Here is a 27,931-nt window from a genome sequence, read left to right as displayed (position 1 = left end):
TGCGCTCTGCACTTCAAAATCGAAATACCATTCGAAATTTATTTTCGGGTTTCGTATGATTGCGATTTTTTTTTTTAAATTATTTGTTATTATGACCATTAATAAGAAAATTTTATTAAATAAATATTTTCAATTTTTTTCCCTTCATTATTCCATCGGACAACTCTACTTGTGTACGATATAACGATTATAAACGTCAATTGAACAAATGTTTGAAAAAAATCGAATTTTTTTTTTTGCTTTACAGGAACATTTAAAGCATGCAATTGATGATGTATTTTTTTATCAAATATTGCCTTAAAAAAATGATTGATTATTTTCAATGTAATTCATGAATTACAACTGCAGTCTCTGAATTTGAGTGTTGTAATCGCTCATTGCATCAACTTTCAATATTTGCAAAAAAAAAAAAAAATTAATTAGACGTTAATTCTCTTTCTTTTTTTATTTTTATATTTAAAAAAACCAGAATGAGAAGAAAAATATATACATATGAACTTCAAATGAGACAACTATGTATTTGGAATGTAATTTTTTGTAATAATCGAATTTATTGTCAGAAGTGTTAAAATACAATTATCTATAATGCACACGTTTCATCGTAATCACGAATAATGATTGGTTCAATTGCCTCAGTAAATTTCTCTAAGGAGCAAGGTGAATCACAATTTGGTATATCAATTGCTTTTAAATCACTCTCATGATTGAAGCCGAAGAAAATCTATGGAAAAAAAATTTGAAAATACGTTTATTTTGATTATTTTTTTATCTTTTATTCCACAATAATTACCTTGACTTCAAGATCATTGTCAAGAGTTGGATTTTGATGTAATTCAAAGTGCAAACTGGATGTATAGTCGGGTTTTTTTGTTGTTTGCGAAATAACATCCAATGCCCGCATTGTATTCACAAGTGTTACATCGTGACCAGAGTAAATGAAAATGTTTCGCTGATTTTGATTATTTTTTAATTGAAGCATGTGATCAAGAATATCGGTAACAAGTGATCCTATGGAATTAATTTCAAATAATTAGTGAATTGAAAGTAATTATTTGGTAAATGTTTACCTCCTTTCACTCGTTTCATGTAATCGTTTTCAGTGAGAACGGCTAGATTACGTTCAGCGAGTGCCAAAAGTTTGTCTGGAAACACAGATTCCGTCCATTTCGGCAACTCCAGCCCATTGTCCCGTTCAATCGACAATATATTATACAGTTGTTCGCCTTGATGAACATTAGTGATGTTCTATAGTAATTGAAAATTGTACCTTAGTATTGAATGGCTTGAAAAGTGATTGTTGAAGAGTAATAGCTTGAAAAGTCATACCCCTCCCGTTTTTTCGCTGATATAAGTAAATAATTCAGCGTTTTCTTCCACGAATTTCTTCAGCTCCGCAGGTGGATCTGTATACATTTTTTTCAGCATTTCATCATACTTAGGACAAATCCCTTTCTGCGATATTAACTGCAATTGAATTTATGTTGAATGGAAAACGTTCATTAAGAAAAAAAAAAGAAGAAAATTCATTGATTTATAAAGGTATACCCTATCTCGGTCTCGAGATACAGAATTAACGGCAACAGGTTGCCATTTTATAGGTAATTGATGGCCATTGGGCGGAGGTAAGAATCCGGCGAGAAAAGTCTGTGCCGTCATTAAACATCTTTCGGCAGCACTGCTTAATACATACATCTCTTTTGTTGTATAAAATCCATTGGATGGTAACAATTTTATGTATCTATTAACAAAATCAGAAAAAGTTCAGCAAGTTCAAAGCCATTCATGATTACATTTAATGAAATTAAATTACCGATTTCGGAGCTTCGTTCCAAGAGTATACCCTTGAAATGCTCCTTTCAACGTTAAAGCGCCAAATCCACCCAGCCAAGAATAATTGAGGTGTGGATCATTTGGATAAAGTCCCGAAGGTGATCTTTTTTTAAAAAAATGGAAAAAATCTTTACAAAATCGAAATTTAACAAAAAAAGGTTAATAAATTGATAACCTTTCGCCATGTCGAAAAACCTGAAAAAAAATTGAACATTGAATGTTACATAAATCAAATGAATTCAAACATTTGAAAAAAAAAAAAAACACTGCATTTGGTAAACTTACAATTGCTGCAAATTTCACGGTTGATTGATTTGAATCGTTGTTATTTTCGCTGAATGCATGGTATGCTAAAAATACAACGGCAAGAGTGATACCTAAAACTGTTACCGAAATGGTCATGCTACGACGATCATTGCCACATTGTTTGTCAGCCATGAAATTCGCGAAAAAAAAACACTAGAAATTTAGATAGTACACTTAAATTTTGCGCTCTACATAGAGAAACACAACAAAAAAAGCTAATAAAATATTGGAGTGTCTTTATCATGCATTACACTAGTGTTGACTCAATCGAACACAGACAGTGACAGTTCATTTCGAACACAGCTGTTTTGTATTATGACCACCAAAATTCATTTGACAACTGACTGCCGAATGTGTAAATTTCACACTGAAAACTATCCAATGCTACTTGAAACATTTTGCTGCACCAGACAAATTCAGAAAATTCAAAGATGCAAGACATTATATTGAGCATTGATAATAAGGAAATTTTAAATGAGGTAAGCATTAAATGGATTATTTCAAGTGTATCAATTTGAAAATTATTTATTGTATGTGTGTGTGTGTGTTTTCGATTTGTTTACAGATTCTATATTATTCAATTGATTATTTGATTGAATCAACGAAACAAAAAAATGTGCCAATCAAAAAATTAAGCCATAAATTTGGCTTTTCAAATCCCGACGAATTTGAAAATTCCATCAAATTTATATCGAATCTATATCGTCAATACATTTTGGAAATGATTTCGGAGGCGGAATTATTATCGCATTTTGCACATTTTAATAGTGATTTTCAACAGTCTGTATTGGATGTATTCACCGTTCGTCGCAACGAAATAGAAGCATTTTTAATCGATGAACATAATGCACGAAAAAATGATTTACTCATTTCATTTGATTGGGACATTCGATGGATACTTGGCAGCAGCAATATGGCATCGTTACGAACCCAAATCGCAAATCTTATACTCAATTGCAAAACATCAAAATCATCCGATTTAAAAACCATTCAGATGGAATTGTCCAGAGAACAAATTGATAAATTGATAAATGTGTTGGAAAAATGCGACGAACAATTATCATCGCGTGAAAGTTAAATTGGACCAACAAAAAAAAAAGACAAAGTCGAATTTCCATTCAATTGCATTCCATAATTTCAATTTTTAATTTAGTTTTTAATTATCAATAAATATTACACTATGGTATTAACAGAAAAATTCCGTTTCTTTTCTCTCTAATAATGTGATCCTTGGTCTTCTTTGAGTAAAAAGTAAATGGGCACTTTTTCTTTATGTCCCGGCATATCGACGTATTCGACATGTGAGATGAGGATTATCGCTGCCAGGCCATACATTAATTGGGGTAGTCCTAAATTTATGACCTTAATAAACTTCATGAAGTTATCATCAAGTGATAAATCTTGATGCGGACGTTTTGTGCAATGGTATTTCCTTAAATAAAAAGGTGGAATTTCCTTATTCGTTATTATTTAATGGTATTTCCTTCCTTCTTACATATAAGGATAGCAACCAGTTCGCAAAATATGATAATTTGTTCCAGTGTCCAGCGTCCAATTAAAGTGTGACTTGCCCCATTGATCATTGTATACATCGCGATACTATACAGAATGGCAAATAGGTTTTTTTGTTGGCAAAAATTAGAAAATGAAAGAAAATTGCGTTCAATACCCGTATGAAGTATGAAGTCCATGGTGGTTCATTGCATTGCTTTAAATATTGAGTTAACACGGCCGATACTTTTGGACGCATCTTTTATTGAACACAATTCACACACAAAAAAAAAACAACAAACAAACTGAAACATAACCTATGCCATATGTTTTGACATTTTCATGTGCACTGTGTCAATACAAATTCATCTATTTGCGCCGAATAAATGGTTCATTGAGTCAAACACTCTTTTAAATTTGCATGTGCACAATAGTAAATTTATTATGAAAGTACTCACCTGAAGTATGCAGAATGAAGCTCAAAAATGAATTGAAATCGGAGTGATTTGACTTCGATTCACAATATTGATGATATCAATATCACTATGCCTTTTGATAAACTTGTTTATTATTTGATTACATATGCATCAGAAATATGATAATCTAAACAATCACATGACGTTGGTGAAAGACTACAATAAACTTTCACACATGCAGTCGTACGCCCCCCACAACTATACAATTATTGCAAAATCGCATTTCGTGCCAAATGTATGATAAAACCTGTATTATGAAGGTGCATAAAATATTCATAATTTCAATTGAGTAATCAAATCTAAAATTGAAAATATACAAGCTGAATTTTTTTTTTTATATGTAAAATAAAAATGCAAAATATTTAATGTTAATGTAACAAAAGTACATTTATTGGATTTAATCAGTCACAATACGTCCTCAAAACCCGATAAATGCATTAAAAATTTAGATTCAATAAATCTAATCGGTTGTATTAACAAGGTTTTTAATGTTTTGAACAATGTGACGGTATTGTTTAACATCGGCATCGAGTTTGGCGCGCTGTTGCAAGTAAATACGTTTTGGCATTTGAATGTATTCTTCGCCTTTGTAAATAAATGTGGTTATATCCGGATTGTCGACAGTGTTGTCAAATGCATTGGTTTTATCCTCGTCGTTGGTATCATCATTGTCGACCGTTGTCTTTTTAATTTCGTTCATGTGATTGGACACAATTATGTTGTCGGCCGATGTGTACAGCTTTTGTCTTTTGGTGACATGATTCACAAGTTCACCCGTACTAATACGTCGCTTGTCCGTGATTTCATCAATTTTCTTGTTTCGAACTGCCGGAAAATGATCGTATGTTTTCTGTGTCACTTTTACCGATTTGATTTTTTCCTTTTCATTTTGTAATTCTTCGTCACTCAATCCTTCTTCGATGGCATCATCATTTTCGTCTACCGGTTGTGTTAACATTTCAATTGTATTTGTGTAAATTTGCTCCTCCAATGGATCCATTAGTATATCATCGTGTGACATATTCTTTTCCGAATTGTAATCTTCTTCCACGTAATTTTCTTGGTCTTTGGTTGATTTTTCGTTGTAACGAAATGGCACAGCATTTGGTAGTAAAACTGTGCGTCTTGCCGATTTGCTTATATATTTTTGATCGAAATGATTTTGACAAAGATACTTGTTCTTCAAATTCACTTCGTCACAACCGGACAGTTCGACCCATAGGTTACATTTTTGAACGTCTTTCACGGGAAAACCAAAAAAGGTGAGATCCGGTGTATAGAGATTTGTATTGTCACAATCTCTGTAAATACATTGCTTTGTATTCATTTTTCACTTAATTTTCTTTTGAATTTGAATTTTTTTACACTTTTTGTGACGGAATAATGCTGATTTCAATAAACAACCAGTGAATATCTAGCAAGCTTTGTTGTTTAAATCCGTTGACAAGCCGTTTTTGTTGATTGAAATAAAAAACCAACGACAATCTGCATTATCGATATTTGACAACTAAAGATGGTTTTGAAATATTTACATTCAGGGAAATGTTTGCTTTTATTTGATTGTTCTTTTTTTTCATTGAGAAAATAATGATTCATAGCATTTGATTGTTGAAAAATTTATTAAAAAAAAAAAAAACTAAAAAAACGAAGCGAATTCAGTTTTGACAGTCCATCGGCAAATCGAGAATTAAATGTCATTAATAGACGATGTTTCGTTTTACGTATGCTATTTTGACGTATTGTTTTTCTTCCAGCTAAACAATCATTGTATTTTGGATACAATCAGGTTTTAAGATAAACTAGAAAGTAATTTTTAAAATTCAAACAAATTTTAAAAAGCCAAATTAAACAAACAAAAAAAACAGGATGGAATCATCATTTGCACCTTTGAGTGAGGCATGTGCCCGAACATTGTGGGACAAAACCTACGAAAAACGCAAAGTAGCGGCCGCAGAAATTGAAAAGTATGCAAATTTGAGTTAAATGTTATCACTGAAAATGATTTATATTTTTATCCATGCCACCCCTCCCACAGAATGGTTATGGAATTCAATTCAACAAAAAACTATAATCAAATCCGTAAATTGATCAATGTACTTGGACAAGAATTTGCCACATCAAAAGATAATAATAAACGAAAAGGCGGTTTACTCGGTTTAGCTGCCACTAGCATTGGTTTGGGAAAGGTGATTGATTTCTTCATATAAAATATCCCAACATACATATGAAACGATTTTCTTTGGTTCCTACTTTTAAGGATACCGAAAGATTTGTCGAAGAACTGGTGTCACCGGTGCTAAATTGTTTGCTTGATCCAGAGGTGCGAGTACGTCTCTTTGCCAGTGAATCTCTCTATAATATTGTTAAAGTAGCCCGTGGATCAATCATTCCATTGTTTCCGCGCATTTTTTCAGCGCTTTCAAGACTTGTGACCGGTAATTATTATTGGATAATTATTTCAAACAGAAAAATAAATATTGATTGTCTGTTTTAGATTCCGATGAAAATTGCAAAAACGGAAGCGAACTATTGGATCGTTTGTTAAAAGTAAGAACTAAGCCAAGTTGCCATTGTACGATATTATAATGGATTTTTTCACTTGTCGTAGGATATTGTAACTGAGTCACCACAAACCTTTGATTTAGATGCATTTATTCCATTGTTACGTGAACGAATTTATACGAAAAATTCATTTTCACGACAATTCATTATCTCTTGGATATCTGTATTGAATGCTGTGCCCGAAATCAATATGATTTCTTATCTACCGGAAATTCTTGACGGACTCTTCCAAATGCTAGACGATCAATGTGTGGAAATTCATACGACGTACGTGCTCAATTAAACTATTCATAGTCATTTTCTCGATAAGCGTGTGGATAATTCATGTAATTTTTATTTATAGGTGTGACACACTTCTGTCGGAATTTTTGAAAGCGATCAAAAGTGAACCGAGCGAAACAAAAATGTCGGAAATGTGTAACATTTTAATAAACCATGCCCAGTCAACGAATGCATTGATTCAATTCACCGCTATCGATTGGATTCGAGAGTTTGTTCAGTTGTCCGGTCCAAAAATGTTGAAGTTTGCCAGTGGCATATTCACTGCCATTTTACCATGCTTGGCATATGAAGGAGAATCTAGACGAGGTTATTTCTAACACTTTGCAATGCATTTGCAATGTAAAAATGTCTAACAATTACCCAATATTCAAACAGATATCAAAAAGACAGCCCAGACCGTCAACCTAAACATGTTCGATTTGATTTCGTCCAAAGTAGAAAAGGAGAATGCTTTCAAGTATTTGGATTTGGATTCTGTGATGAAGGTGTTGCAACAGTATTTGATACAAGGTTCTGTTGATACAAAAGTCGCTGTTTTAGAATGGATCAATCATTTATTTGCTCAAGCTGAAAATGAGGTACTTTTCCATTCAAATTCAGACAGTCATTTTATGATATCATATAATTTTTTTCGTTCGTTTTTGTTTAGATGTCAACGCATGCCATTGACTTATATCCAGTATTATTTGAAACTCTTTCGAATAATTCCGATGAAGTGGTCATCCAAGGTTTGACCGTGCTTGCTGAAATTGTGAATTGTACAAACAAATCAAAAGGTGAACAAATGAAAATTTCTTCAAGGTCAACATTTGAATGAACATGTTTTTTTTCGCATAACATTTAGATCCAATCAAAAGCCATATTCACTATAAGAAATTTTTGATTAGCTTGTTAAAGCTATTTGAAGAAAAACGACCACTGCTGGAAAATCGTGGCGCATTCATCATTAGGTAAAACACATTGGCACATTGTATAATGAATAATAAAGCAAGATAACAATTTCTCCAATTGTACAGTCAACTTTGCATCCTATTGAATGCGGAGGTGATTTATCGTATTTTTGCCGAGATAATTTTCGAAGAAACAAGCAATTTAAAATTTGCTTCGACAATGGTGCGCACACTGAACACAATTCTATTGACCACGTCCGAATTATTTGAATTGCGAATGCATTTGAAGGACATCACCAATGAGGTAAATGATTAAGCCACTTCAAAGTTTGCAAAATACTCTACTGCAAACCGTGAACTAGCGTTTTAATGTAAAATGGTCGAATTTATGATTAAATTCAACGTTTCATCAATTTTAGAAATCTGCATCCTTATTCCAGTGCCTTTACAAGTCTTGGGCTCATTGCCCCGTATCAACATTGTCACTATGTTTGCTGGCTCAATGCTATCAGCATGTCTCACAATTGGTCGTTTTATTGTATGTGTTTTAATATTTCATTTAATGATAATATCTAATGAGTATCAAATTTCCAAATTCACAGCGGCGAGATTGAGGTAACCGTTGAGTTCCTTATTGAAATGGACAAATTGGTGCAGCTAATTGAATCGCCGATTTTTGCTTGTAGGTGAACTTTTATTTTTTTGTATGAGAACAGACATTTACATATCACTATTATTCTGATTTTGCAGCTCTACGTTTAAATTTGGTGTCGCAGAATACGACCGAGGCTCAATATTTATCTCATGCTTTGTTTGGAATATTAATGTTGCTGCCACAAACCGAAGCATTTACTTTGCTAAAAAATCGACTACAATGTATTCCACATTCGCAGGCATTCCAACATAATCCGTAAAAATTGACATGTCACGTTTGTTGAATTTATCAGGCGCATAATTTCTATGCAATCATCTCTGCTGGCCTATTAAATTCAATGTAACGTGTCCTTAATTACCATATATGCAGAAAATGTTGAAATACATTTTGTTTAATTTTCAGCGATACCAGTAAATTGGCGGAAAATAGAAGCGGTATCGAGTTTGCCGAGCTACTAAAACATTTCAAAAGTATACAGAAGAGTCACCACGAATACCGTAATAATCAACGAATACGAAATTTCTCTATCTCCGAACGTCATAACTTAAATAATTGAAGCAAAGAAAAGCAAATGTATTTTACATAGTTTTGGTCTCCAAATAAACAGTTTATATCAAGTAAACCTCCATTCGCCGTGGAATGGCCAGAAACTTCAATGTTCAAAGTGCCAATGAATGATGATCTATTGTTCCCATGCTTCATTTCGTTGCTCAATAATTGCTCGAGCACGTGCCTTATTATGAAAAGAATAAACACATCCGATCAATAAAGAAGAGAAAAACAACAAAAAATGGATCATTTTCCATACAAACATTCATTTTAATTCAAATCAATTGACCTATTGAACCATGAAATATCAAAAGTTATTCAACAAGGATATAAATGTTCGAACTTAATTGAGAAAGATAGAAGAATGCCGTTTGTTACTTTGCTATTTTGTTCATTTTACTCAAGGTTTGATAGATTAAAGGCCGTTGATCCATCTTTTTCGGCGCCAACATATTTTTGATTACCCCCCTTGAAAAGGAAAAAAGGTGATAGAAGTATATGTAATTGATTGAAATCAAGAGAGAATCAAACAGACATTTCTGCAATACAAAAAATGACACTCACATTGCTGCCGTCAACAAAAATACGTGTCCATCATATAAACTTTTCACATCTTTCAATCTCTGAATATGGTAAGTTGTTGGTTCGGATTGACTACAGAAAAAAATCAATGAAAGTAATCATTTTTGGAACTCTATAATTTCATCATCTACAAATGTGCAGAACTTCACCCACATTACAATATCCATACACCGATCTATTATGCTTATACAAGCACGCCTGAATGCATCAATGATTTCTTCGGTTGATACATTGTTTTGAGGTACACTTTTATCGATTGGCGACCGTTTTCTTTTTTTTGGAGATTGGTAATTTGGGTTTGGAAATTGTTTTTCAATATCCTTTAGTTTCTCAATCACTGAGTCGCTTTTTTTGGAAGAAAAAAAAAACATGATAGAGAATTTCAAGCAAATTTAATGACTAACATGATTGAAAACCTACCGAGACGCTTTTAGCGATTCTATTATAGTGTCCAAACTACCCAATTTTTGAATGGCTTGTTTGTTATCTTTAACATTATATCTGAAAAAAAGGTATTTATTTATAATATTTTCTATTTCACTTTTTCTTTGATGTAAATATTGATATACTCACGTAATTTGGTGATAGTGCGACATGAGTTGCGAAGAAGCGGCATCAAAATTAAAATTTTTTTGTTGTGTTGGTGAAACTGTGTTTTGTTTACTTGTTTTTCTTTTTTTACTTGTTTTTCTTTTTTTACTTAGTGATGCGTCTATGTCGGAATTATCGGTTGTAGAACCAGAACAAGACGCTTTAGAAAGGTTTCCGCTATCGACAGAGTTTTTTCCACTCATTTTTAGAAAATAAATCACAAACTAAACTAATGAGCGACAGAAGTATTGCAAGTGGTGGAGTTTCGTGTTGCGGCTGTTTGACAACTTAAGGTATTGTCGCTGCTCACTTTCTCACTCAACACGAAACCTCACCACTTGCAATACTTTCATTTTTCTTTTTGTTAGTGTTTGAAATAATGATTACTTTTTACAATGTCGTTTTTTTTCATTTTTTTTTTTTTCAAATTTTATCTCAAAATTAAAGTTCTTTTAAAAATACAGAAAAAAACGGATTTTGAATTCACCGGTATCGGTGTAAAAAGCCATTTATTCGATTAGATAAAATCATTAATTGCAACTGCAAACTACAAACTAATTTATGTAGATTTCTCATTTATTGGGTGTCTTTGTTTGATCGGCTGTCACATTGGATGATTGGTCTGCTTCGGTTTCATTCGTATTCATTCTTATGTCTAATGGTTTGTCATAGCCCATAAAACGAACATAATGATGTGTATCGTTAAAACTTAAATGGGCTTCGAGTTCTAATGGTCATTGTTTACACGAACGAAACAGAAGAGAAATATTGATTGTGTCAGTTTCATTCATGATAACTCAAATCATATTGTTACTTGGATTGCCGTTGATTTGACGTCTAATTGTGTATGTGTATGTATGACAGTCAATGCAAAGCATACGACGATTGTCATTTCAAACTCAAACGAGGTAGTCGACCACACAGCCACAAACAAGCAAAAACTGTCAAAAAGATTACAACATTATCAGATTGAAACCGAAGTGGATTGGACGAAGAACGAGGCGTAAAAAGAAGAAAAGAAAAACAAATACAGTATAAAAGTGGAATACACCGATTGCAAGTGTTGTTTTATTGATACAACTTTTGTGCGGTGCAGAAGCTTTGCTGAACAGACCGGCGATCAGTTTTTTTCACTACGATTTCAATTTTTGTTTACCCGTGTGTTTTTGTTTTTCCACAAATTGATTTGTAAAGATTTGCGTGCCTTTTTTTTGCTATTGCAAACAGTTTTGTTTTTAAAATTGCAACAATGTCTCGTGGACCGGCAGAGGATCAATTGAATTTATATAAAAAAACAATTAAGGTTTGTACCCATCAATTTTGTTTTTGTTTTGTTTTTTTGTCATTGTTTCGTCACAAATCAAAATTTCTATTATCAAAATCGCTTTTGATGGCATCACCTACCACCATTTCTTTTGTTTACCAACCAAAAATAAATTGTGCGCAACAAGAATTATCAGCCAGTTTTTTTATCAGCAAAATAACACAAGCATATTCCGAACAATTTTACTTCATAAATTACAATTGATTGCATTAGTTTTTGAATCAATTCTTTCGTACTTCTTTTTGAATCAAATTTTGATATTAATTCAGTTTTAATGTTGCTGTTATGTGTCCACATACTTGAAACGGTGTGATACAAAACTCTTGACTATTCAAACACACTACGACGTAGTATAAAATGCGCATTGAATACTTCTACATATAGGCATACATTTTGAGCTTTGAACACATTGTTGTCCTAAGATGAATGATTAAATCACAACACATCACCCCGGAAAAAAACATCGTTTTATATGTGTCATTCGACACGATGCTGAATGTTTTCTGTTTCATATTTTTCTTCTTATTTGAAAATTTTGTGAAATTTTCAAATTTTGTGTAATACTTCATGTGACACAAATGAATGAGTAATTATTGTTGAGATGTGGCTAAAAATAAAAACGGGTACAGGCAACTGAATTAACTGCGTATGACCATTACTTACGTTGCATTCATTCTAGCTAACCGAAGCAATGCTTGAACGATTCAAAAATCTTTGGTATTGAATGTAATTTACACTTCGATGGTTCTAATTGTTTTTACCGAAAAAACGCTAATAGCGGTTGAAATAAACAAAACTAATTAGATTTACAAAATGTTTCTTTTGATATTATTGACCTTTATTCATAGACTTCTCTATTCTTGCTACCAATCAAACCTGAATGTTAATCAAGTTGGCGCATTAAAAACAAATATGTTTACATATATTCCATCATTATTAATCAAGCGCATTTTTTCGTTGATTTGCATTGTGGCGTAAAAATTTCATAATCAGTTGTTTTTCAAAATGTTCAACATTGTCCGTATATATAAAAAAAACGGCTGGCTGATTTTCTTCATGAGTAAACAACAAACGATGAAAAATTCATGCATGATAAATTATTGCAAAATAATATGAATAAAGTTCTGTACATTTTCCACATGGATTCAGGTGGTTGAAAAATTCTTCAAAACAAAACAAAAATTAGAAGCCATTGACCATTGATCATGTGCAGAAACAGTTTCATAGCGCAAGAAACGTAGGCTTTTTAACACCATCGGTATGCCATTGTTTTTTTTGCGTTGCTTATTATTGCAGTCGTCATCAGAAATGTAGCCATTCTGAATCTCTTATTAATTATACGATTGTACGTACGTAAATTTCACACATAAACGATCAACAAGTTGCATACATCGCTTTGCCCACGAACTTTTGTTCGCGCAGCTTCAGTCTGGCGAATTTGATTTTAATATCTGTGTATTTTTTTGTTGTTGCTCTGGATACCGGTTACCAAACATCAATAAGCAAAAATGAACCACACCAAAACAAATGACGCGAAATAAAAACAAGCTCCCCTGATATGGTGAATGTATGCTGGAAGAAAGCACTCTTTTTTTTGTTCGCGCATTTTGTCGTTCCAGAATTTATATATATATATAAATACGTGCAATGCACAATAAAAAAGCCGGTTTCGGTGGCTTTTTATTTCTGTTTCGATTCCATCAAACATTTGCTTTTTTTCGCGTTTTTATTTGAGTTAAAATGCAGTTTGTTGCGCGCAACAGCCAACTGGGGCCAAACAACAAATTATAATGGAATGGATATAAAAATATACATCAAACAAATAATAAAGTAAATGAATTTGCGCAATTCCGTATACGGACACAATGAATATACCATTGAATGAAATCTAACTAAGAATATGGGCAAAGGTGAAAAAAGCGAATCAAAAATGAATGCAACACAGCTGAATCGATTACCAACGGAAAATTCATTCGAGTTTTTTCGGTGATTTAGAAAAAAAAATTTAATTTCATCTCACGTGCGAATTTAATTGCTGAGAGAAAAATTATTATTCAGTAATTATTTAAATGGCTATTGCTAATTTTGACTCTTTACCAGAATTACATGCGAAACGTAAAAAACAATTAGATAGCGCGTAACTATATCATGGAAGGCTTCCATATCGACATTTTATTCTAATTAATGTGCTAAATAAACTAATATTTATTAGTAAGTTATATGCACGAATGAGAACCATTTCCATTTGTCATGTACATAATTCAATCTATATATATCTGAAACATATTCAATGAGTGAATTGAACGATTCGTGCAAATATCGATCCGAATCACATGAATTTTGAATTGTTGTTGAAAGCCAAGACAACGAAAAAAAAAAAGAGAGAGAGACTATTAGTGCCAATGTTAATCACGTTTTCTGTAAGAAAATTTATGTTCCTCAAAGATTCAATCTAGCGTCCACCTTTTGTCATTCGAAATGACATTATGTGAGAAATAAAATGCGCAATAAAGAACAAAGCTTGGTGAGTTTAAAAACAAAAGCAAAAAAAAAAATGCGCCAGTTAACCTTAATGACATTTTCGTTTGAAGAACAAGCAAACAGTCGTTAATGCGTATGCGAATGTACAAAAATTTCAAGCGAAATACAATAAAATCGTTAAAAATAGTTAAATTGTGCAAAATTTGTGTAAATTGTATTTTAATTTCATATCGTTAACAAATATAATTTATTCGATGTAGACATTAAATCGACACGGCTGACGATTTAACAATTTTTTTTTATTCCGGAACTTTGATTCCCCAAGACGAACCATTTCTTGGAACATTTTTACAACAATAGACTTTTTTTTATGGTTATTTAAATTCGGTGACACTTTTTTTCACACAAATCGGGAGAGGGCGGATGACTTGAAAAGTTTCCCATCGCAAAATGACTCCAAAAATAAATTATACAAATTAACGACTTTAAACGAATTGTCACAATTGCTTGATTGTTTCACATTTTGCATGCAATTTAATGAAGAAAATGTGTAATAAGTTTTAGAATACATTCAATGTATGTTGTATTCACAATTATCAAGATTATTAATAAATTCTCGAGCATCAAGATAAAAAAATGCAATCAAATGCTGTTGATGTCACCACTTGAAATTGGAAAACAAAAACCAAAATATAAATAGTTGTTTTGGAGTAGCCTCTTATCAAGAATTTATTATCGTCTTATGCATTTTCAAGCGAAAAAACAGTAACAATCTCCCGCGAACGTTGTTTATTTCGGGCTTGACGCTGTCTGATAAACAAAAACTCAATTGAAAAATGAAGATAGCTTGAATTCAATGATAAACATGCAACCGCAAATCATCTTAAGCTTATCTAATGCTTGATTCATCATTTCTAAAGCAAGGCCACATTCAAAAACATATTTTGGTTTTTTTTTTCATAATTCTAACAAAGATTGATTCTACACAAAATCAAATCGAACGAACATGTGAAAAGGACCAAAATTTCAATAAACATTTCTAGAAAGTTCTTCACTCGAATTTTTTTATCTTATCGTTATCACATTGTTTACATTTCTATTTATCATATTCATGTTGTCTATCCAATTAACAGTGACTATTACCGGCTATAATTCATTATTCTTGAAACGGTAATGCAAAATATACTGCAAATATCATGAGGATGTTAATTGTTCCGAATTTCTGCTTCACTCTGAACACTTAATTGTGTTCACGTTTCACGAAAAAAAAACAAATGCTAAGACGTGTGTTAAATTTTCATTGAACACCAAACATGGATAAATGAAAGGGAACAAACAAGCGAACCAATAAATAAAGGCGCGATATAATCATTGGCTATAAAACAACAAACATATTATTATATAATTTGCGCTGATACAAAAGTACAAAGCATTTGAGACCATAATTTCTGTTATTATTGACAAACAGGCATTTCGAATGAAGTCAGAAAATCATTATGCCATCCGACGTGTGATGTCAAGTGCTGCTTTAAATTTTCACTTTAACATTTATTCATAATTAATTTTAGTCAACTACCGTTATTACATGGCTAAAATGTATAATTGTATTAACCGCCAAGCAATACAGATTTTCTTTTCATCGTTTTTTTTTCTTTTGATTTGGAATAATAAGTTTTGATTGAACAAGTTCTTTGCATTCAATTTTGTTTTTTTCGTTTCAATCTTTAAAACCAGTTTGATAAACATTCGAAGAAAAGAAATGGCACAAATGAATGCGTATGATGTTGTTTATGTTGGCGTTGAAAAAAGTGAAATGTTCACATTCACATTTTTCAAATACATATTAGTAAAATTGAATTTTAAAAAATAAATTTTCGTTAATAGGATGAATCGACTGTAACAACAGCCACTGGGGCTCCAATTGGTGTTAAAGATGCAACTCAATCGGTTGGACATCGTGGACCATTACTTCTTCAAGATGTTAATTTCTTGGATGAAATGTCACATTTCGATCGTGAACGTATTCCGGAGCGTGTGGTTCATGCAAAAGGTGCTGGTGCCTTTGGTTACTTCGAATTGACCCATCCGGATATTCAAAAATATTCGGCAGCAAAGGTGTTCAATGCGGTGGGCAAGAAAACACCAGTTGCAATTCGTTTTTCAACCGTTGGCGGTGAGAGCGGTTCAGCCGATACGGTTCGTGATCCACGTGGTTTTGCTGTAAAATTCTATACAGATGACGGTATTTGGGATTTGGTTGGCAATAATACACCGATTTTCTTTATTCGTGATCCGATCCTATTTCCCAGTTTTATTCATACACAAAAACGAAATCCAGCCACTCATTTAAAAGATCCGGACATGTTCTGGGACTTTATTTCATTGCGCCCGGAGACAACACATCAAGTGTTGTTTTTGTTCTCGGATCGTGGCATACCCGATGGCTATCGTCATATGAACGGATACGGTTCACATACATTCAAGCTTATCAATGATAAAGGTGAACCAACTTACTGTAAATTCCATTTTAAAACCGATCAAAAGATCAAGAATTTACCAGTTGATCGTGCCAATGATCTATCGGCCAACGATCCGGACTACAGCATTCGTGATTTATACAATGCAATTGCAAAAGGTGATTGCCCAACATGGTCGTTCAAAATTCAAGTTATGAGCTACGACGAAGCCCAAAAGGCATCATTCAATCCATTTGATGTGACCAAAGTTTGGCCACAGGCCGAATATCCATTAATCCCAGTCGGAAAAATGGTTTTGGATCGCAATCCAAACAATTACTTTGCTGAGGTTGAACAGATTGCATTCAGTCCAGCCAATTTGGTGCCAGGCATCGAACCATCACCAGACAAAATGTTGCAAGGTAAACAAGTTTTTAAACATTTTAAATCGAACCAATGTAAAATCCATTTTTTTTATTTCTAACAAATTAGGTCGTTTGTTCTCATATTCGGATACGCATCGTCATCGTTTGGGACCAAATCATTTACAATTGCCCGTCAATTGTCCATATCGTGTTTCGACGAAGAATTATCAACGCGATGGTGCTATGTGTTTCACCGATAATCAAGCCGGCGCACCAAATTATTACCCGAACTCATTTTGCGGACCACAAGAATCCGAACGCGTCAAACAACTTAATCCACCCGAACGTATTACTGGTGATGTTCAACGCATTAGCACTCAACATGAAGATAATTTCTCACAAGCAAGCATTTTCTATAACAAAGTTTTGGATGCTGATGCAAAAACTCGATTGGTTAATAACATTTCCGGACATTTGGCTGGTGCATCACCATTCATTCAGGAGCGTGCTGTTAAAAACTTTACACAAGTCAGTAGCGATTTGGGTAGTCGCATCGCAACAAATCTTAAACTCAAAACCTCAGCCAATTTGTAAGCAATATATTGCACAAATGATCAAAACGTTTAAATGATTCTATCGATTTAAAAAAAAAAGAATATTAAAATAAAAATACGACAAAAAAAAACACGTCTATTCTAATTCTAAACACTTTTCCAAACGGGGTTTTTTGCATTGATTTCTTTTGAGGTATCTTTTTTCGTAATAAACACAAAGCATTTTGTTAATTTTTAAATATATTTGCAATAAATCGTTTGTTGGTATCAAAAAAATGTTTGATTTTCTTTCATTGCTTTAAAGTTTGAGGCGAGCATTTGCTGAAATCGAAAGGATCTCATCATTTTTCAACACACGAAATATATATTTACAACAAATGGTGAGTCTACATGATTTTTCTATCTATTATTAAATTTTTAATGATTTAGGAAAACAAGGTTATATGCATCTCCATTCCTTTCATATAATTGGAAATTGAACAGCGTTCAAATGGATAATTCAGTTCAGCTGTTGAAAATATGTCGATTGGAAAACATACGTCATGAATTCGAAAAGCGATTGATAATAAAAAGAAGAAGATTTTTCATGTGAAAAATCTAACAAAACGTAACAAGTGCACATTACAACATGTTTGGCACTCGATCTGTGATTAGGCGCAGGCGCACCACATTTTTTTTTTTTATTTCTACTCTCCTATTTTACACAAATACAATGTGTCGATGTGTGCCAACGACAATGATTATAAAGTAGCAATAGAACGTAAGTCAAATGTAAATACGTGTTAAACGAAAATTGGTAAAAAGTGAAAATGTGGTTGTGCTTGTGCTTGTGCACATATACAAGTACAGCCACCTATTGAAATAATCGTAACCAAATGTCAATGTGGCACTAAATGCACGCTACTACACAATGAACAAAAAAAATAAAACGAAGACAGCGGGAAAAAATATGTATATGGGCCTTACGACAGAGCAGTGTTAAGTGCAACTAGGAGGTCGTATAATATACCGACGAAAAAATATACGAGAGAGAAAAAAAAAGTCCAATTTCATAAAGCCAAAGAGAAAAGAACGGCATCGAATACCGAAATTCTTTGCCGTCGCAGCCGTATCATTCGTAAGATAATATTACCGATTAAGCCCGTAATCGAAGAGTTGTAATTATTGTACAGTCGTGTGTTGACATTTATATATCGTCGGTTCGACGACGATCATGGATGAAAACCAGTCGGACATAACAAGCAACATCGTATTACCGGACACAGCCGAACATCATCTTGGAACAACCGACGAAAGCAATCATGAAAATGGCGATCAGGTAAACACAACCAAACTGAAAGAAAAAAAAAACTCATTTTGCACTTTTCGGTTCATGTGCTGGTATTTATATTTGCTGTTCGTCGTTCAATGTTTCCTTTTTAACTTTATATTTGTTTGTTTTTTTTTTCTACCTCCAACTATCTAATTCGAACGATTTAAAAAAAATGAATTTAAACGAAATAGATAAACAAATCATCAACAACAATAAAAAAAAATTACAAAATTAACACTTTTATCATCTGATCAGCGAGAAAAAACTAAAAAAAATTTCGAATTTATTTTTCATATACAATATGTATAACTTATTTACATTTACGTGAAGACATTCCATTTGGTGAATGGAAATAAATTTTTCGTTCTGTTGATGACTTTTCCGAAAATCAGGAATACTCATGGTATACACAATGTATGAGCGAACACACATTTCATTCGTCATTTCATCCGACAATTCATATAGGTAGTGTAGCTTTTCGGTGCTTCTGTAAAATTATTTCTGTCTCGAAAAAACCATACACACAACTTGCATACACATTCAACACATACATCGACACACAAGCATTCAGATAACAGAAGAAGAAAAAAAAGATGTTGGCAAAACACACGTAATTGCAAAATGCCGATGGATATATTGTCCATAAACTCATACTGTCGCATTTCGCCTGATTTGCGATGTGAAACAGTGTGTGCAAATGTCAGAAGCAATTGCTGAACAAATTCTAAATTGAATGTTGTTCGTGTGCATTTTTACTTTTTCATTCATCTCCATCTTCATCTTGGTGTCCGTCTCCATTAATGCATGTGTGTATGTTTGTGTGTGTGTACATTTATCTTCGATGTATATCGTCACACCAATACACTCGCACATTTCGCTTGTACATATTTCACTCTTTACGTACTGGCAAGTGGCTACGTTGACTGTATTGATTAGTGTTTACGTTTTTGGTTTTTTTCCTTTGATTGTATTTCAGTCAAAAAAAAAGAGAAGAATTTTAGGTTATACGTAAACGCTTGTTGGTGATCGCGGTAAAAATGTTCTAATATTGTTTTTTTTTCCTTTCGTTTCACCTTGTCTTGTCAAACTTCGTTGAAAATAATTCCCGACGAAACAATCGGTTTAAAGAAAGTGAATTGTGCATTGACAAAGACAGCAAAAGCGCAAAATAGCGACAGGCTGAGTTTTTCGAACGTGTTTTCATATTGCCAAAATATCGTAAATAATACATAGAGACAATGTATAAACACAAATTGATTTGAATTGACAATGGGAACAGAAAAGTACACTACTTTGTGTATCGAAAATGAAATCAATGTGCGAATCAGTAGCATATATTCGGAATAATAATTATTTGAAATAGAAAACAATAATGCATTTTAAAAAACACACCAATATAACTTCATGATTTGTTTGAAAAAAAAAAAAATGCGTAAATGCAATACAATTTGTCTTATTTTTCATTTTATAACAAACCATTAAGGTAATGCACACAATAACACTCTGAACATACACACACAGAATAAAAAGAATAGTGAGAGCGAAAAGAGAAATTAGCATGCATATCAAATTGACATCGAAATCATAAAAAATCTGATGGATTGAATACACATATGTATATGAATCGCAAACTTAACAAAACTAAAACAGAAAAGTAGCGAAGGAAACGAAAATAACATAATACTTAAAGGCCAGCGCCAAGACATAGATCGAGAGTGTGAGAGAGAGGAAACACAATTTTTAATTTAACATATATCAAAAGTACATTTAATACGCGAATCGATGTATAGACACGTTAAAACGTAAACAACTCATGCATTAGAGCGGGAGAATATCATCCAGTGCTTGAAAAACAGAGATAATAGCGAACACACACACACACACTCTCACAAAAACTGCCCCACAACTTTCGAGTTTAAGATTGCCAAAAACAAAAGAAAACCAAAACAAAACCAAATTTATGTCTGTAAAACAGGGTGGTCAAAACCAACGAACAACGACACGATTGGTCGCTGCCACCACCGAAAGTGGAACAGTCGTATCAGTGCCCGTTTCATTACCATTACTAGGAACTACTTTTAATGTCATTACACCGGATCAATTGCCGCATTTCAAACAGATGCTATGGTATAGTGTGACAGTGATTTGATTTTGTTTTACCGAATTTTAAAATTAACATTTTCTTTTCGATTTTCAATTGATATAGCGTCGATAGCAATGGTTTCTTGTCCGGTAATGTGGTCGGAGATGTCGGTGACCTGAAACCGACTCACATTGTCATACAGCAACAACAAACCCAACAGGTAACCGAATCTCTTTTCACAATAACGGGGAATGTGTGCCTCAACCTTTTTTCAATAAAACATTTTTAGACGGCTACAATTATTGATCAGCAGCCACCACCACAACCACAGCCGGAGCAACCACAACAGCAGGTAAACTTGTGAATGTTTATATCATTTATATCGAATGAAAATATGTTTCTTTTTTTTGAATCTTTTTAGCAACAAAAACAACCGCAACAGCAACAATCGTCTCAGACGTCAACGACCAATTGGAATGATACAATGAACCTAGAAGTTTTACCGGTACGATGTAAGACAACCACGGCGGAATTGTACAAAACACGATTGGGATCAGGTGGTCGAGGGCGTTGCATAAAATACAAGGACCAATGGTTTACGCCAAGTGAATTTGAAAATTTGTGCGGCCGCGGTTCAAGTAAAGACTGGAAACGATCAATTCGTTTCGGTGGACGAAGTTTACAGGTAAATTTCTAGTTGAATTGGCATTGATTTCTGTGAGTGCTTTCTTTTATCGTTTTTTTTTCTTTATCGATGAAAACAAATTGTAGGCACTAATTGATGAAAGTATCATAACACCTCATGCAACTAGTTGCACTTGTTCGGCATGTTGTGACGATGATTCGACGGCCTCGGGACCGGTACGCTTATTCACGCCGTATAAACGTCGAAGACGAAATCAAACAAATGCAGAACAATCGCCGAATAGCGAACGATCTAAACAGAAAAAACCCAACGAAGAGGAAGTTGAACACGATCAAGGAATTGTAACCAAAGAAGAAACAACATGGGAATCCATAACTGATGGAATTGACGGCACAAGCGAATACATTGACTCGTCGTCACAAAGTAAGTAGAGCATCGCATCACTCCGTAGTAGCGTTTATTGAATTCAAATGTTGATTGATTATATATTTTTTTTCGTTTATTTATAGTTCTTTCTGAATCAAATATACCTTACGATCGTTTAAAAACCATATGTGCCCAAATGACCAAAGCAACAAACGAATTTCGTCGATGTATAATGGAAGTGAAAGAGGCGCATGCACGTCAAATTGATCGTTTACAACGTGAACGCGATGCAGCTCTGATGGCTGCCCGTGTGCATGCCGACGTTGATGACCCAAATAACGTGCAACAAATGCCTGGTGTAGAAATTCCCACTACGAAAAAGGTATCTATTCGCATACATCGAGCAAAAAGGAATACAAACCAGAATCTAATTCACATAATTCTTCTTAATTCCGATTGTAATAGTGCGCCAATTGTAATCGCGAGGCAATGGCTGAGTGCTCATTGTGTCGTCGAACGCCATATTGTTCAACATTTTGCCAACGAAAGGACTGGAATGCGCATCAGGTTGAATGCACACGTGATCCAAATGAAGCCACACAACAAATTATGCTACTTGTCGATGAACAAGCATAAAGTTTTTTGTAGAATTTCATTTTACATTTATATTTTAATATGAACCTAGTTTATACATGTTCAAGAGAGAAAAAAAGAAAGAGAGAGAGCGAGATCGAAAGCAAAATGAATGATTATGACACATTTATTGCATGGATGCAACCAAAAAAAAAGAGAGAAACAAAACACTTAGAGAGGGTTTCAACTTCTTACGAAAAAAATACAATTGCGTATGTCGGTAATAATTTTTATACACGAAATCACTAGTGAAAACGATCAAATATATGTAGTCATTCAGTCTCTGTATTACTTCTCGTCAACCGGATCCAACGAGAGCCGGAGAAAGATTTTTTTTTAAAAGAAAATAAATAACAACGTCATTCGTAAAATGATGAGAAAGCAACCGGAAACAATCGTGCAAATTTAGCCAATTAATGACATTTATTACATCATAAGCAAAACTTCGTTCAATTTTAGTGTATCCATTGATATGACATCTTTTTTGTTTTTTTTTTTTGTTGATTTGAAAAGAGAGAAAAAGAAAGAAAAAAAAATCATGTAAATTTAGAAAAATCAATAATTCGGCTATAAATATTTCACATTTTTGGACTTTCCAATATCATCGATTTTAGAGGAAAAAAATTATTGTATGAAAGAATTGTATTCACTTCAAAAGGGATAAAAAGTGAAAAAGATATGCTCAAATATGTTCAAAATTGAATAACCCGATTTGCAGTTTTAATAATCCACTGTCACAGCAGTGTAATATAGATAATATAACTACTTCGGAACCAAATTTTATTTTGGTAATATCAATACGTCTTTACTATTTCCCTTTTCTATCTATCATTTTTTTTATTAACATTTTCGCTCCGATATCAAGCGAAAATCCAATCACACACGTCTAAAGAGGAAAAAAACCACAAATCTATCTATATACATATGAATTTCGATATACTATTTTTGTAACAATTATTTACAAACTCTTTTCAATCGATCAACATATTGAACATATGATTCATTGGCTTGTCTTGGCTTTATCTTTGTCGCGTCCACTTCTATCAATGAGATGTATAGTCAATTTTTTTCAAGATGCGCATTGATTCAAACGGAAGAAGAAGTAGAAAAAAACAAAATATGTAAAAAAATTAATATTAAATCTAAATTTTTGTTGTATTTTTATCACTTTCGTTTCGTTTTGGATTGTTTTCTTTTTTTTTGTTTTGTTCTTGCAAACAGGCGTACACCAAAAAGAAATTGCTTATGTTTTTATTTTGTAAATCGTCAATTTATAGTGTTTAGCATTGAAACAGGAATAAATTTGTGATTTAAAATGTAATCACATTTCTTTCATTTTGATTGTCTAAGAAATATAAATAAACATTTTTGAAACTTTTACAAATCATGGGTTTTTCGATGTTCCATATTTAAAACAGAAAAAAAAATTCTTCATCTAAATCGAAAATTACCAAGTGATTCGATTTATTTTTATACTCATCCCGTAACCGATGCTCAATTTTCACCTCCAGTAGAAAAGAAGGAAGAAAAATGTCCGGATATTCGGATTTTTAGTGTTATAATTGATATTAATTTATTCATATGTTTATTCTGTTCTATTTTATTTCGATCTGTTAAAATCTTAAATTTTCTCAGTTTTCATAGTTTTTCTCACGTTTCAATGATTCGATGCGATTTTTTAATGTTGTTTTTTCTTCGATTTTCGATTTTTTTTTGTTAATTTATTCATCAGCTCTTGAGTATTTCTTCGAATATTCTCAAAAAGATATAAAACATTATTTCAATTCGATCCTAGATCGCATCCAATAGATAGCATAAAAAGTAGTAGATCCGTTGTAACTTTTCGACGAAAAATACTAAAGTCGATTGCCTTCTTGAGTGGTCAATTAATAAAAACAAGTTTTCGTTAATTCAGACTATTTACACCAATTAAATTTCCGCACACACATGGTGTGAAGATAAAAGAATTGGTTAGTTAGAATTATTATAAATTGGCCGAATGTAAAGCACATTTGATATGAACTAAATTCACAAATCTTATTCATGAGTATGAATCGTAACACCTTATTAAACAAAAAAAACCAAAATATCTTTATCTGTTGATTATTAAAAAAATGATTGGAGTGAATACATATACAGTATTATGCTGCGGCTGTCATCAGCGATAATCGTTTTTAAACTAAAAAGCGAATATTTATCTATCGTGCTCAACGAAACGGCATACAACTACACGACAAGTTTGGAAACAAATTTTGGACAAGTTATTTGATAAATGTATCTCTCCTTATTAAAAGGGATTTTGTCTTTTAAAAAAATCCAGTACATAGAAAAAATATACATCCAGTGTATAGCGCTTAGTTTGTTCTTGTTTAAGTGGATAATGCGCATGTGAGATAGTTTAAAAACTTCGTTTAACTTACTGGTGATGTTCGCTGCGAATGTCTTGATAGTTCTATATTCCGCGAAAATACCGTCGACGCATTCTCTCTTCTCAACTCATCTAAATGTTAAATTGGCATATCACTACAGCCATTGCACTTGCGAAATCTGCACTATTATTCGCGGATGGATAACATATCAACTATTAAAACGAGCTGCATGTTTAATTTGGAATATGTTTTGTTATTGCATAAATAATCTTCGGTTAAAATGTCTGCATGTAATTCTGTCTTTATGGAATCCGCACGAATAAATTATGTAAAAAAACGATCAACTATTTTTGAGCTTTATGCTGAAATGTTAAACATCGATTCTTCACCATAAACTAACACTAAATTGTAAAAATCATCTCATAAAAATGTATATTTGACTTACTGGTTAGTATATGGTCTGCTTCAAAAAACCTTAGCAAATTTGAATAATTTCCGTATCGAAACCCCTCCTTCGCACATTACTGATCTAAAACGAACATTACCAAGTGATTCAATTTACTTTAATACTCACCCCGTAACCGATGTTCAGTTTTCACCTCCAATTGAAACGAAATAAAAAATGAAAGAAATGTCTTTTTCATATCATCTACATACTTTTATTCGGCTTTTTAGTGTTATAATTAATATTAATTTATTCCTCTGTTCATTCTGTTCTGTTTTATTTTGATTACATAGACTAAAATCTTTACTTTTTTTAAATAGTTTTTTTTTTTCTGCGTTTCAATGATTCAAACGCGATTTGTTGTTTGTTTTTTTCTTTGACCTTCGATATATATTCTTATTGGTTTTGTATCTACGACATGTATAAGTTTTCTGTTTCGTTAAAAAATTAAAATATTTGAAAAGATGAGTCCGATATTTTTTTTTTGCATGTGTGTGTGTGCGCGCGAATGTAAAACAATGCGATGTGTTCTGTAATACAAAAAATTAGCTGTAGCCAATGTGTTCTTTTCTTTGTTCGTGAATGTGATTCATAAGATTCGGTGCTATTTTAATATTAGCTTCGAATTCGTGTTAATAAATGCACATGGACACATATTTTGTTGTTGTTTTTGCCCGTTTTAAATTTGTTATAAATGTTATTCTAAAAAAAAACCTTATGTGTTGTTTGTTTGTTATTAATTACTTTATAATTATAAATTCGTATAGTTCGATGTGATTAATATGCATATTGAAATATTAATTAGGTTCTGTGACTAGAGAATTCGTTTGTTCTTATTCTTTAGATTGAGATGAAATTTTGTTGTGTCCATTTATTCTAATCTGAAATCCACACCATGTGCAACAAATTTTATGTCATTTTTAATTTCATAGCTATGAATTATGCAGTAAGGTAAATGTATGAAGACGTGTTTTTTTAACAAATAATTTTTCGTTTTGGAAATCATCTACAATTTTGAATTTGAAACGAAATCGGTGATTTGGCAGCGATTGTGATGCTAAAGAAAATTCGTGAAATGAAATAATATGCGGTTTACGAATGCTATAACAATATCGTATATTATATAATTTAATATCGTTGGAATCATTGCAGATTAATGTGGTTTGGTCGAAAATGGAAAGATTCTGTGTTTTTTTTCTCTTTTTTTTCTTCTTCTAATTGTTAATAACCATTAATGTATTGTTTGTTTTACTGAAATTTTCATTCTACCTATATGTTTCAGAAATGTACAGTACACGCTGCTTATTTCATTCAGTTTTCTCCGCGATGAGAGTATTGGTTTATTACTTGGTCAACGATGTGGAGGCGAGGAGGAAGAGTGCATTTTTTTGTTCTTTTGTTCAACATACACATAAAAATTATTTATTATTATTATTTATTGATTTTTTTTTTTTTTGTTAAATTATCTAAATTTATAAAACACATTTGTTGTCATTATTTTCATTTATTTGCTAGTGTGTGTCTGTTTAAAATTCAGTCTTATAAAATAATACAATGAATATGAAGGAAATTTATTTTGTCAACGAAGACAATCAAATAGCCCGAACCGTGGTTTTTTTTTTATTCGAATCGAATATATTAAATTGAATGAACATCTGAAGTTCATATCGAAAACACAATAGAATTGCTTTAGTCGCAATTGCAGACAAACATGCATCAAGCTTTCAGTGTTTTCTTTTTAAACTTATCCTATGGAATTTAACTATTTATTATTTAAATACATATTTCCAACAAAAATCAAAATGTGTCCGTTTCGTTTCGGGCGCTCATTTTATACTAAATATAAATATGACAAACTTGACTTAACAATCACTTTAAATATATAATATACATATATATATATATATATTTTGATTTTAAAATTGTTTTGTTTTTATTCTGATTTATCACTTATAAAATTCTATGTTATTAAGTTTCTGTTTTTGTTATGGTTAATGTTAAAGTTCCGTTGATCGTTAAATATTTTCATATCATCGAATCCAATTGTAACGTCATATTTCATGAACAAATCAATCAACGGACATTTAAAATTAACAACAATGCCACCTCATTTCTCTTCTAATTTATACATGCGATTTGAGACTTAAATGGCATAGAATTTGACTTGTATTCTTCATACACACTGAAAGATGATTATTCGCAGTATAAATCACGTATCATGGAATTTATGAATTTTAACTACACACCATACATTCGATGTTTATAGCTAGCTTTTTTTGTTTTTCACTTTTCCGATAATTTCTTTCGTTCTGATTTTCTTTTGATTAGAGACGCTATAACTTTATTCTGGTCGCTCAAACAAAAAAAAAACATCCAGAATTTATTTTGATTTTAATTAGTAGAGCGAAATCGAATTATATTCAATCATTTTTCATATTCAACAGTTTCAATCCTGGGTGACTTACACACGGCGATCATAATCCGGTGTGTACTTGCAGCATGCACATTTTGAACGAAACAGAGACATTGAAAAGTGCATTTTTATCGTTTTGTTGGATAATTTTCAAATTTTTCTAAAATATTTTCTATGTAAATGGCTGCGAAATATTCCATATATTTTGGCCGAAATAATTAACAAACATTTCGATAGAAATGTGATTGGAATTAAAATTTCATGAAAGTA

General features: G+C 32.4%; 8 protein-coding genes across 11 annotated transcripts; 4 read left to right on the top strand and 4 right to left on the bottom strand.

The window, feature by feature from the left end:
- Positions 1-519: 519 nt before the first annotated feature.
- LOC116337916 (lysosomal acid phosphatase) lies at positions 520-4,223 on the bottom strand. Of its 3 annotated transcripts, none has more exons than XM_031762891.1 (9): positions 4,086-4,223; positions 2,116-2,289; positions 2,006-2,025; positions 1,811-1,933; positions 1,546-1,738; positions 1,327-1,464; positions 1,068-1,245; positions 791-1,008; positions 520-721 (listed from the first exon to the last, which is right to left on the bottom strand). In XM_031762891.1, the coding sequence occupies exons 2-9, from the start codon at positions 2,266-2,268 to the stop codon at positions 581-583; spliced, it is 1,164 nt and encodes a 387-aa protein (XP_031618751.1). In that variant the 5' UTR covers positions 2,269-2,289; positions 4,086-4,223; the 3' UTR covers positions 520-580. The 3 variants fall into 3 exon arrangements, with proteins under 3 accessions (XP_031618751.1, XP_031618760.1, XP_031618742.1); XM_031762900.1 differs by having other exon boundaries at positions 2,116-2,233; positions 4,086-4,221; XM_031762882.1 differs by lacking the exon at positions 4,086-4,223 and having other exon boundaries at positions 2,116-2,414.
- LOC116337965 lies at positions 2,392-3,324 on the top strand. The gene is made up of 2 exons (XM_031762965.1): positions 2,392-2,615; positions 2,702-3,324. Exons 1-2 carry the CDS (start codon positions 2,568-2,570, stop codon positions 3,212-3,214), a joined length of 561 nt encoding a protein of 186 aa, XP_031618825.1. The 5' UTR covers positions 2,392-2,567; the 3' UTR covers positions 3,215-3,324.
- Positions 3,248-4,047, bottom strand: LOC116337971 (uncharacterized protein C15orf61 homolog). The gene is made up of 3 exons (XM_031762977.1): positions 3,806-4,047; positions 3,632-3,735; positions 3,248-3,568 (listed from the first exon to the last, which is right to left on the bottom strand). The coding sequence occupies exons 1-3, from the start codon at positions 3,884-3,886 to the stop codon at positions 3,352-3,354; spliced, it is 402 nt and encodes a 133-aa protein (XP_031618837.1). The 5' UTR covers positions 3,887-4,047; the 3' UTR covers positions 3,248-3,351.
- Positions 4,224-4,464: 241 nt separating the features above from the next.
- On the bottom strand, positions 4,465-5,564 carry LOC116337933. Its single transcript, XM_031762913.1, has one exon. It carries the CDS (start codon positions 5,428-5,430, stop codon positions 4,564-4,566), a length of 867 nt encoding a protein of 288 aa, XP_031618773.1. The 5' UTR covers positions 5,431-5,564; the 3' UTR covers positions 4,465-4,563.
- A 270-nt stretch (positions 5,565-5,834) lies between these two features.
- On the top strand, positions 5,835-9,114 carry LOC116337905 (protein VAC14 homolog). Its single transcript, XM_031762856.1, has 14 exons — positions 5,835-6,067; positions 6,139-6,289; positions 6,361-6,538; positions 6,598-6,650; positions 6,712-6,932; positions 7,009-7,253; positions 7,323-7,525; positions 7,597-7,723; positions 7,792-7,897; positions 7,964-8,141; positions 8,257-8,375; positions 8,440-8,519; positions 8,588-8,747; positions 8,895-9,114. The coding sequence occupies exons 1-14, from the start codon at positions 5,970-5,972 to the stop codon at positions 9,046-9,048; spliced, it is 2,073 nt and encodes a 690-aa protein (XP_031618716.1). The 5' UTR covers positions 5,835-5,969; the 3' UTR covers positions 9,049-9,114.
- Positions 9,115-9,287: 173 nt separating this feature from the next.
- Positions 9,288-10,525, bottom strand: LOC116337950. Its single transcript, XM_031762938.1, has 5 exons — positions 10,197-10,525; positions 10,044-10,124; positions 9,777-9,968; positions 9,606-9,695; positions 9,288-9,509 (listed from the first exon to the last, which is right to left on the bottom strand). Exons 1-5 carry the CDS (start codon positions 10,415-10,417, stop codon positions 9,416-9,418), a joined length of 678 nt encoding a protein of 225 aa, XP_031618798.1. The 5' UTR covers positions 10,418-10,525; the 3' UTR covers positions 9,288-9,415.
- A 576-nt stretch (positions 10,526-11,101) lies between these two features.
- Positions 11,102-17,546, top strand: LOC116337910 (catalase). Its single transcript, XM_031762870.1, has 3 exons — positions 11,102-11,517; positions 15,904-16,897; positions 16,968-17,546. Exons 1-3 carry the CDS (start codon positions 11,464-11,466, stop codon positions 17,432-17,434), a joined length of 1,515 nt encoding a protein of 504 aa, XP_031618730.1. The 5' UTR covers positions 11,102-11,463; the 3' UTR covers positions 17,435-17,546.
- Positions 17,547-18,214: 668 nt separating this feature from the next.
- LOC116337056 (deformed epidermal autoregulatory factor 1) lies at positions 18,215-23,581 on the top strand. Of its 2 annotated transcripts, none has more exons than XM_031761352.1 (8): positions 18,215-18,712; positions 20,682-20,833; positions 20,913-21,009; positions 21,079-21,141; positions 21,211-21,474; positions 21,561-21,858; positions 21,945-22,183; positions 22,267-23,581. In XM_031761352.1, the coding sequence occupies exons 1-8, from the start codon at positions 18,608-18,610 to the stop codon at positions 22,435-22,437; spliced, it is 1,389 nt and encodes a 462-aa protein (XP_031617212.1). In that variant the 5' UTR covers positions 18,215-18,607; the 3' UTR covers positions 22,438-23,581. The 2 variants fall into 2 exon arrangements, with proteins under 2 accessions (XP_031617212.1, XP_031617221.1); XM_031761361.1 differs by having other exon boundaries at positions 18,603-18,712; positions 20,190-20,833.
- The last annotated feature ends 4,350 nt before the right edge of the window (positions 23,582-27,931 follow it).

The sequence above is a fragment of the Contarinia nasturtii genome, unplaced genomic scaffold (assembly GCF_009176525.2).
Source record: "Contarinia nasturtii isolate CC-2019 unplaced genomic scaffold, AAFC_CNas_1.1 Cnas_scaffold_78, whole genome shotgun sequence".
Taxonomy (NCBI): Eukaryota; Metazoa; Arthropoda; class Insecta; order Diptera; family Cecidomyiidae; genus Contarinia; species Contarinia nasturtii.
Note: the sequence above shows the minus strand (reverse complement) of the source record. Positions and strands in the feature narration are given on the sequence as shown.

What these genes read in the sequence shown, in the direction of transcription:
- LOC116337910 (XM_031762870.1), top strand. Translation starts at nt 11,464, where the DNA reads ATGTCTCGTGGACCGGCAGAGGATCAATTGAATTTATATAAAAAAACA. An exon ending in TATATAAAAAAACAATTAAG is followed by an intron (nt 11,518 to 15,903) that starts GTTTGTACCCAT and finishes TTTCGTTAATAG; the next exon opens with GATGAATCGACTGTAACAAC. An exon ending in ACCAGACAAAATGTTGCAAG is followed by an intron (nt 16,898 to 16,967) that starts GTAAACAAGTTT and finishes CTAACAAATTAG; the next exon opens with GTCGTTTGTTCTCATATTCG.
- LOC116337950 (XM_031762938.1), bottom strand. Translation starts at nt 10,417, where the DNA reads ATGAGTGGAAAAAACTCTGTCGATAGCGGAAACCTTTCTAAAGCGTCT. An exon ending in CGGTGTATGGATATTGTAAT is followed by an intron (nt 9,696 to 9,776) that starts GTGGGTGAAGTT and finishes TTTTTTCTGTAG; the next exon opens with TCAATCCGAACCAACAACTT. An exon ending in TTTTTGTTGACGGCAGCAAT is followed by an intron (nt 9,510 to 9,605) that starts GTGAGTGTCATT and finishes TTCCTTTTCAAG; the next exon opens with GGGGGTAATCAAAAATATGT.
- LOC116337056 (XM_031761352.1), top strand. Translation starts at nt 18,608, where the DNA reads ATGGATGAAAACCAGTCGGACATAACAAGCAACATCGTATTACCGGAC. An exon ending in AGCAACAACAAACCCAACAG is followed by an intron (nt 21,010 to 21,078) that starts GTAACCGAATCT and finishes AAACATTTTTAG; the next exon opens with ACGGCTACAATTATTGATCA. An exon ending in AAATTCCCACTACGAAAAAG is followed by an intron (nt 22,184 to 22,266) that starts GTATCTATTCGC and finishes CGATTGTAATAG; the next exon opens with TGCGCCAATTGTAATCGCGA.
- LOC116337905 (XM_031762856.1), top strand. Translation starts at nt 5,970, where the DNA reads ATGGAATCATCATTTGCACCTTTGAGTGAGGCATGTGCCCGAACATTG. An exon ending in TATTGGATCGTTTGTTAAAA is followed by an intron (nt 6,651 to 6,711) that starts GTAAGAACTAAG and finishes CACTTGTCGTAG; the next exon opens with GATATTGTAACTGAGTCACC. An exon ending in TTGTACAAACAAATCAAAAG is followed by an intron (nt 7,724 to 7,791) that starts GTGAACAAATGA and finishes CATAACATTTAG; the next exon opens with ATCCAATCAAAAGCCATATT.
- LOC116337916 (XM_031762891.1), bottom strand. Translation starts at nt 2,268, where the DNA reads ATGGCTGACAAACAATGTGGCAATGATCGTCGTAGCATGACCATTTCG. An exon ending in GGAACGAAGCTCCGAAATCG is followed by an intron (nt 1,739 to 1,810) that starts GTAATTTAATTT and finishes TTTTGTTAATAG; the next exon opens with ATACATAAAATTGTTACCAT. An exon ending in TCAGCGAAAAAACGGGAGGG is followed by an intron (nt 1,246 to 1,326) that starts GTATGACTTTTC and finishes CAATTACTATAG; the next exon opens with AACATCACTAATGTTCATCA.
- LOC116337933 (XM_031762913.1), bottom strand. Translation starts at nt 5,430, where the DNA reads ATGAATACAAAGCAATGTATTTACAGAGATTGTGACAATACAAATCTC.
- LOC116337971 (XM_031762977.1), bottom strand. Translation starts at nt 3,886, where the DNA reads ATGCGTCCAAAAGTATCGGCCGTGTTAACTCAATATTTAAAGCAATGC. An exon ending in GGACTTCATACTTCATACGG is followed by an intron (nt 3,736 to 3,805) that starts GTATTGAACGCA and finishes CATTCTGTATAG; the next exon opens with TATCGCGATGTATACAATGA. An exon ending in ACTGGTTGCTATCCTTATAT is followed by an intron (nt 3,569 to 3,631) that starts GTAAGAAGGAAG and finishes TTTTTATTTAAG; the next exon opens with GAAATACCATTGCACAAAAC.
- LOC116337965 (XM_031762965.1), top strand. Translation starts at nt 2,568, where the DNA reads ATGCAAGACATTATATTGAGCATTGATAATAAGGAAATTTTAAATGAG. An exon ending in ATAAGGAAATTTTAAATGAG is followed by an intron (nt 2,616 to 2,701) that starts GTAAGCATTAAA and finishes ATTTGTTTACAG; the next exon opens with ATTCTATATTATTCAATTGA.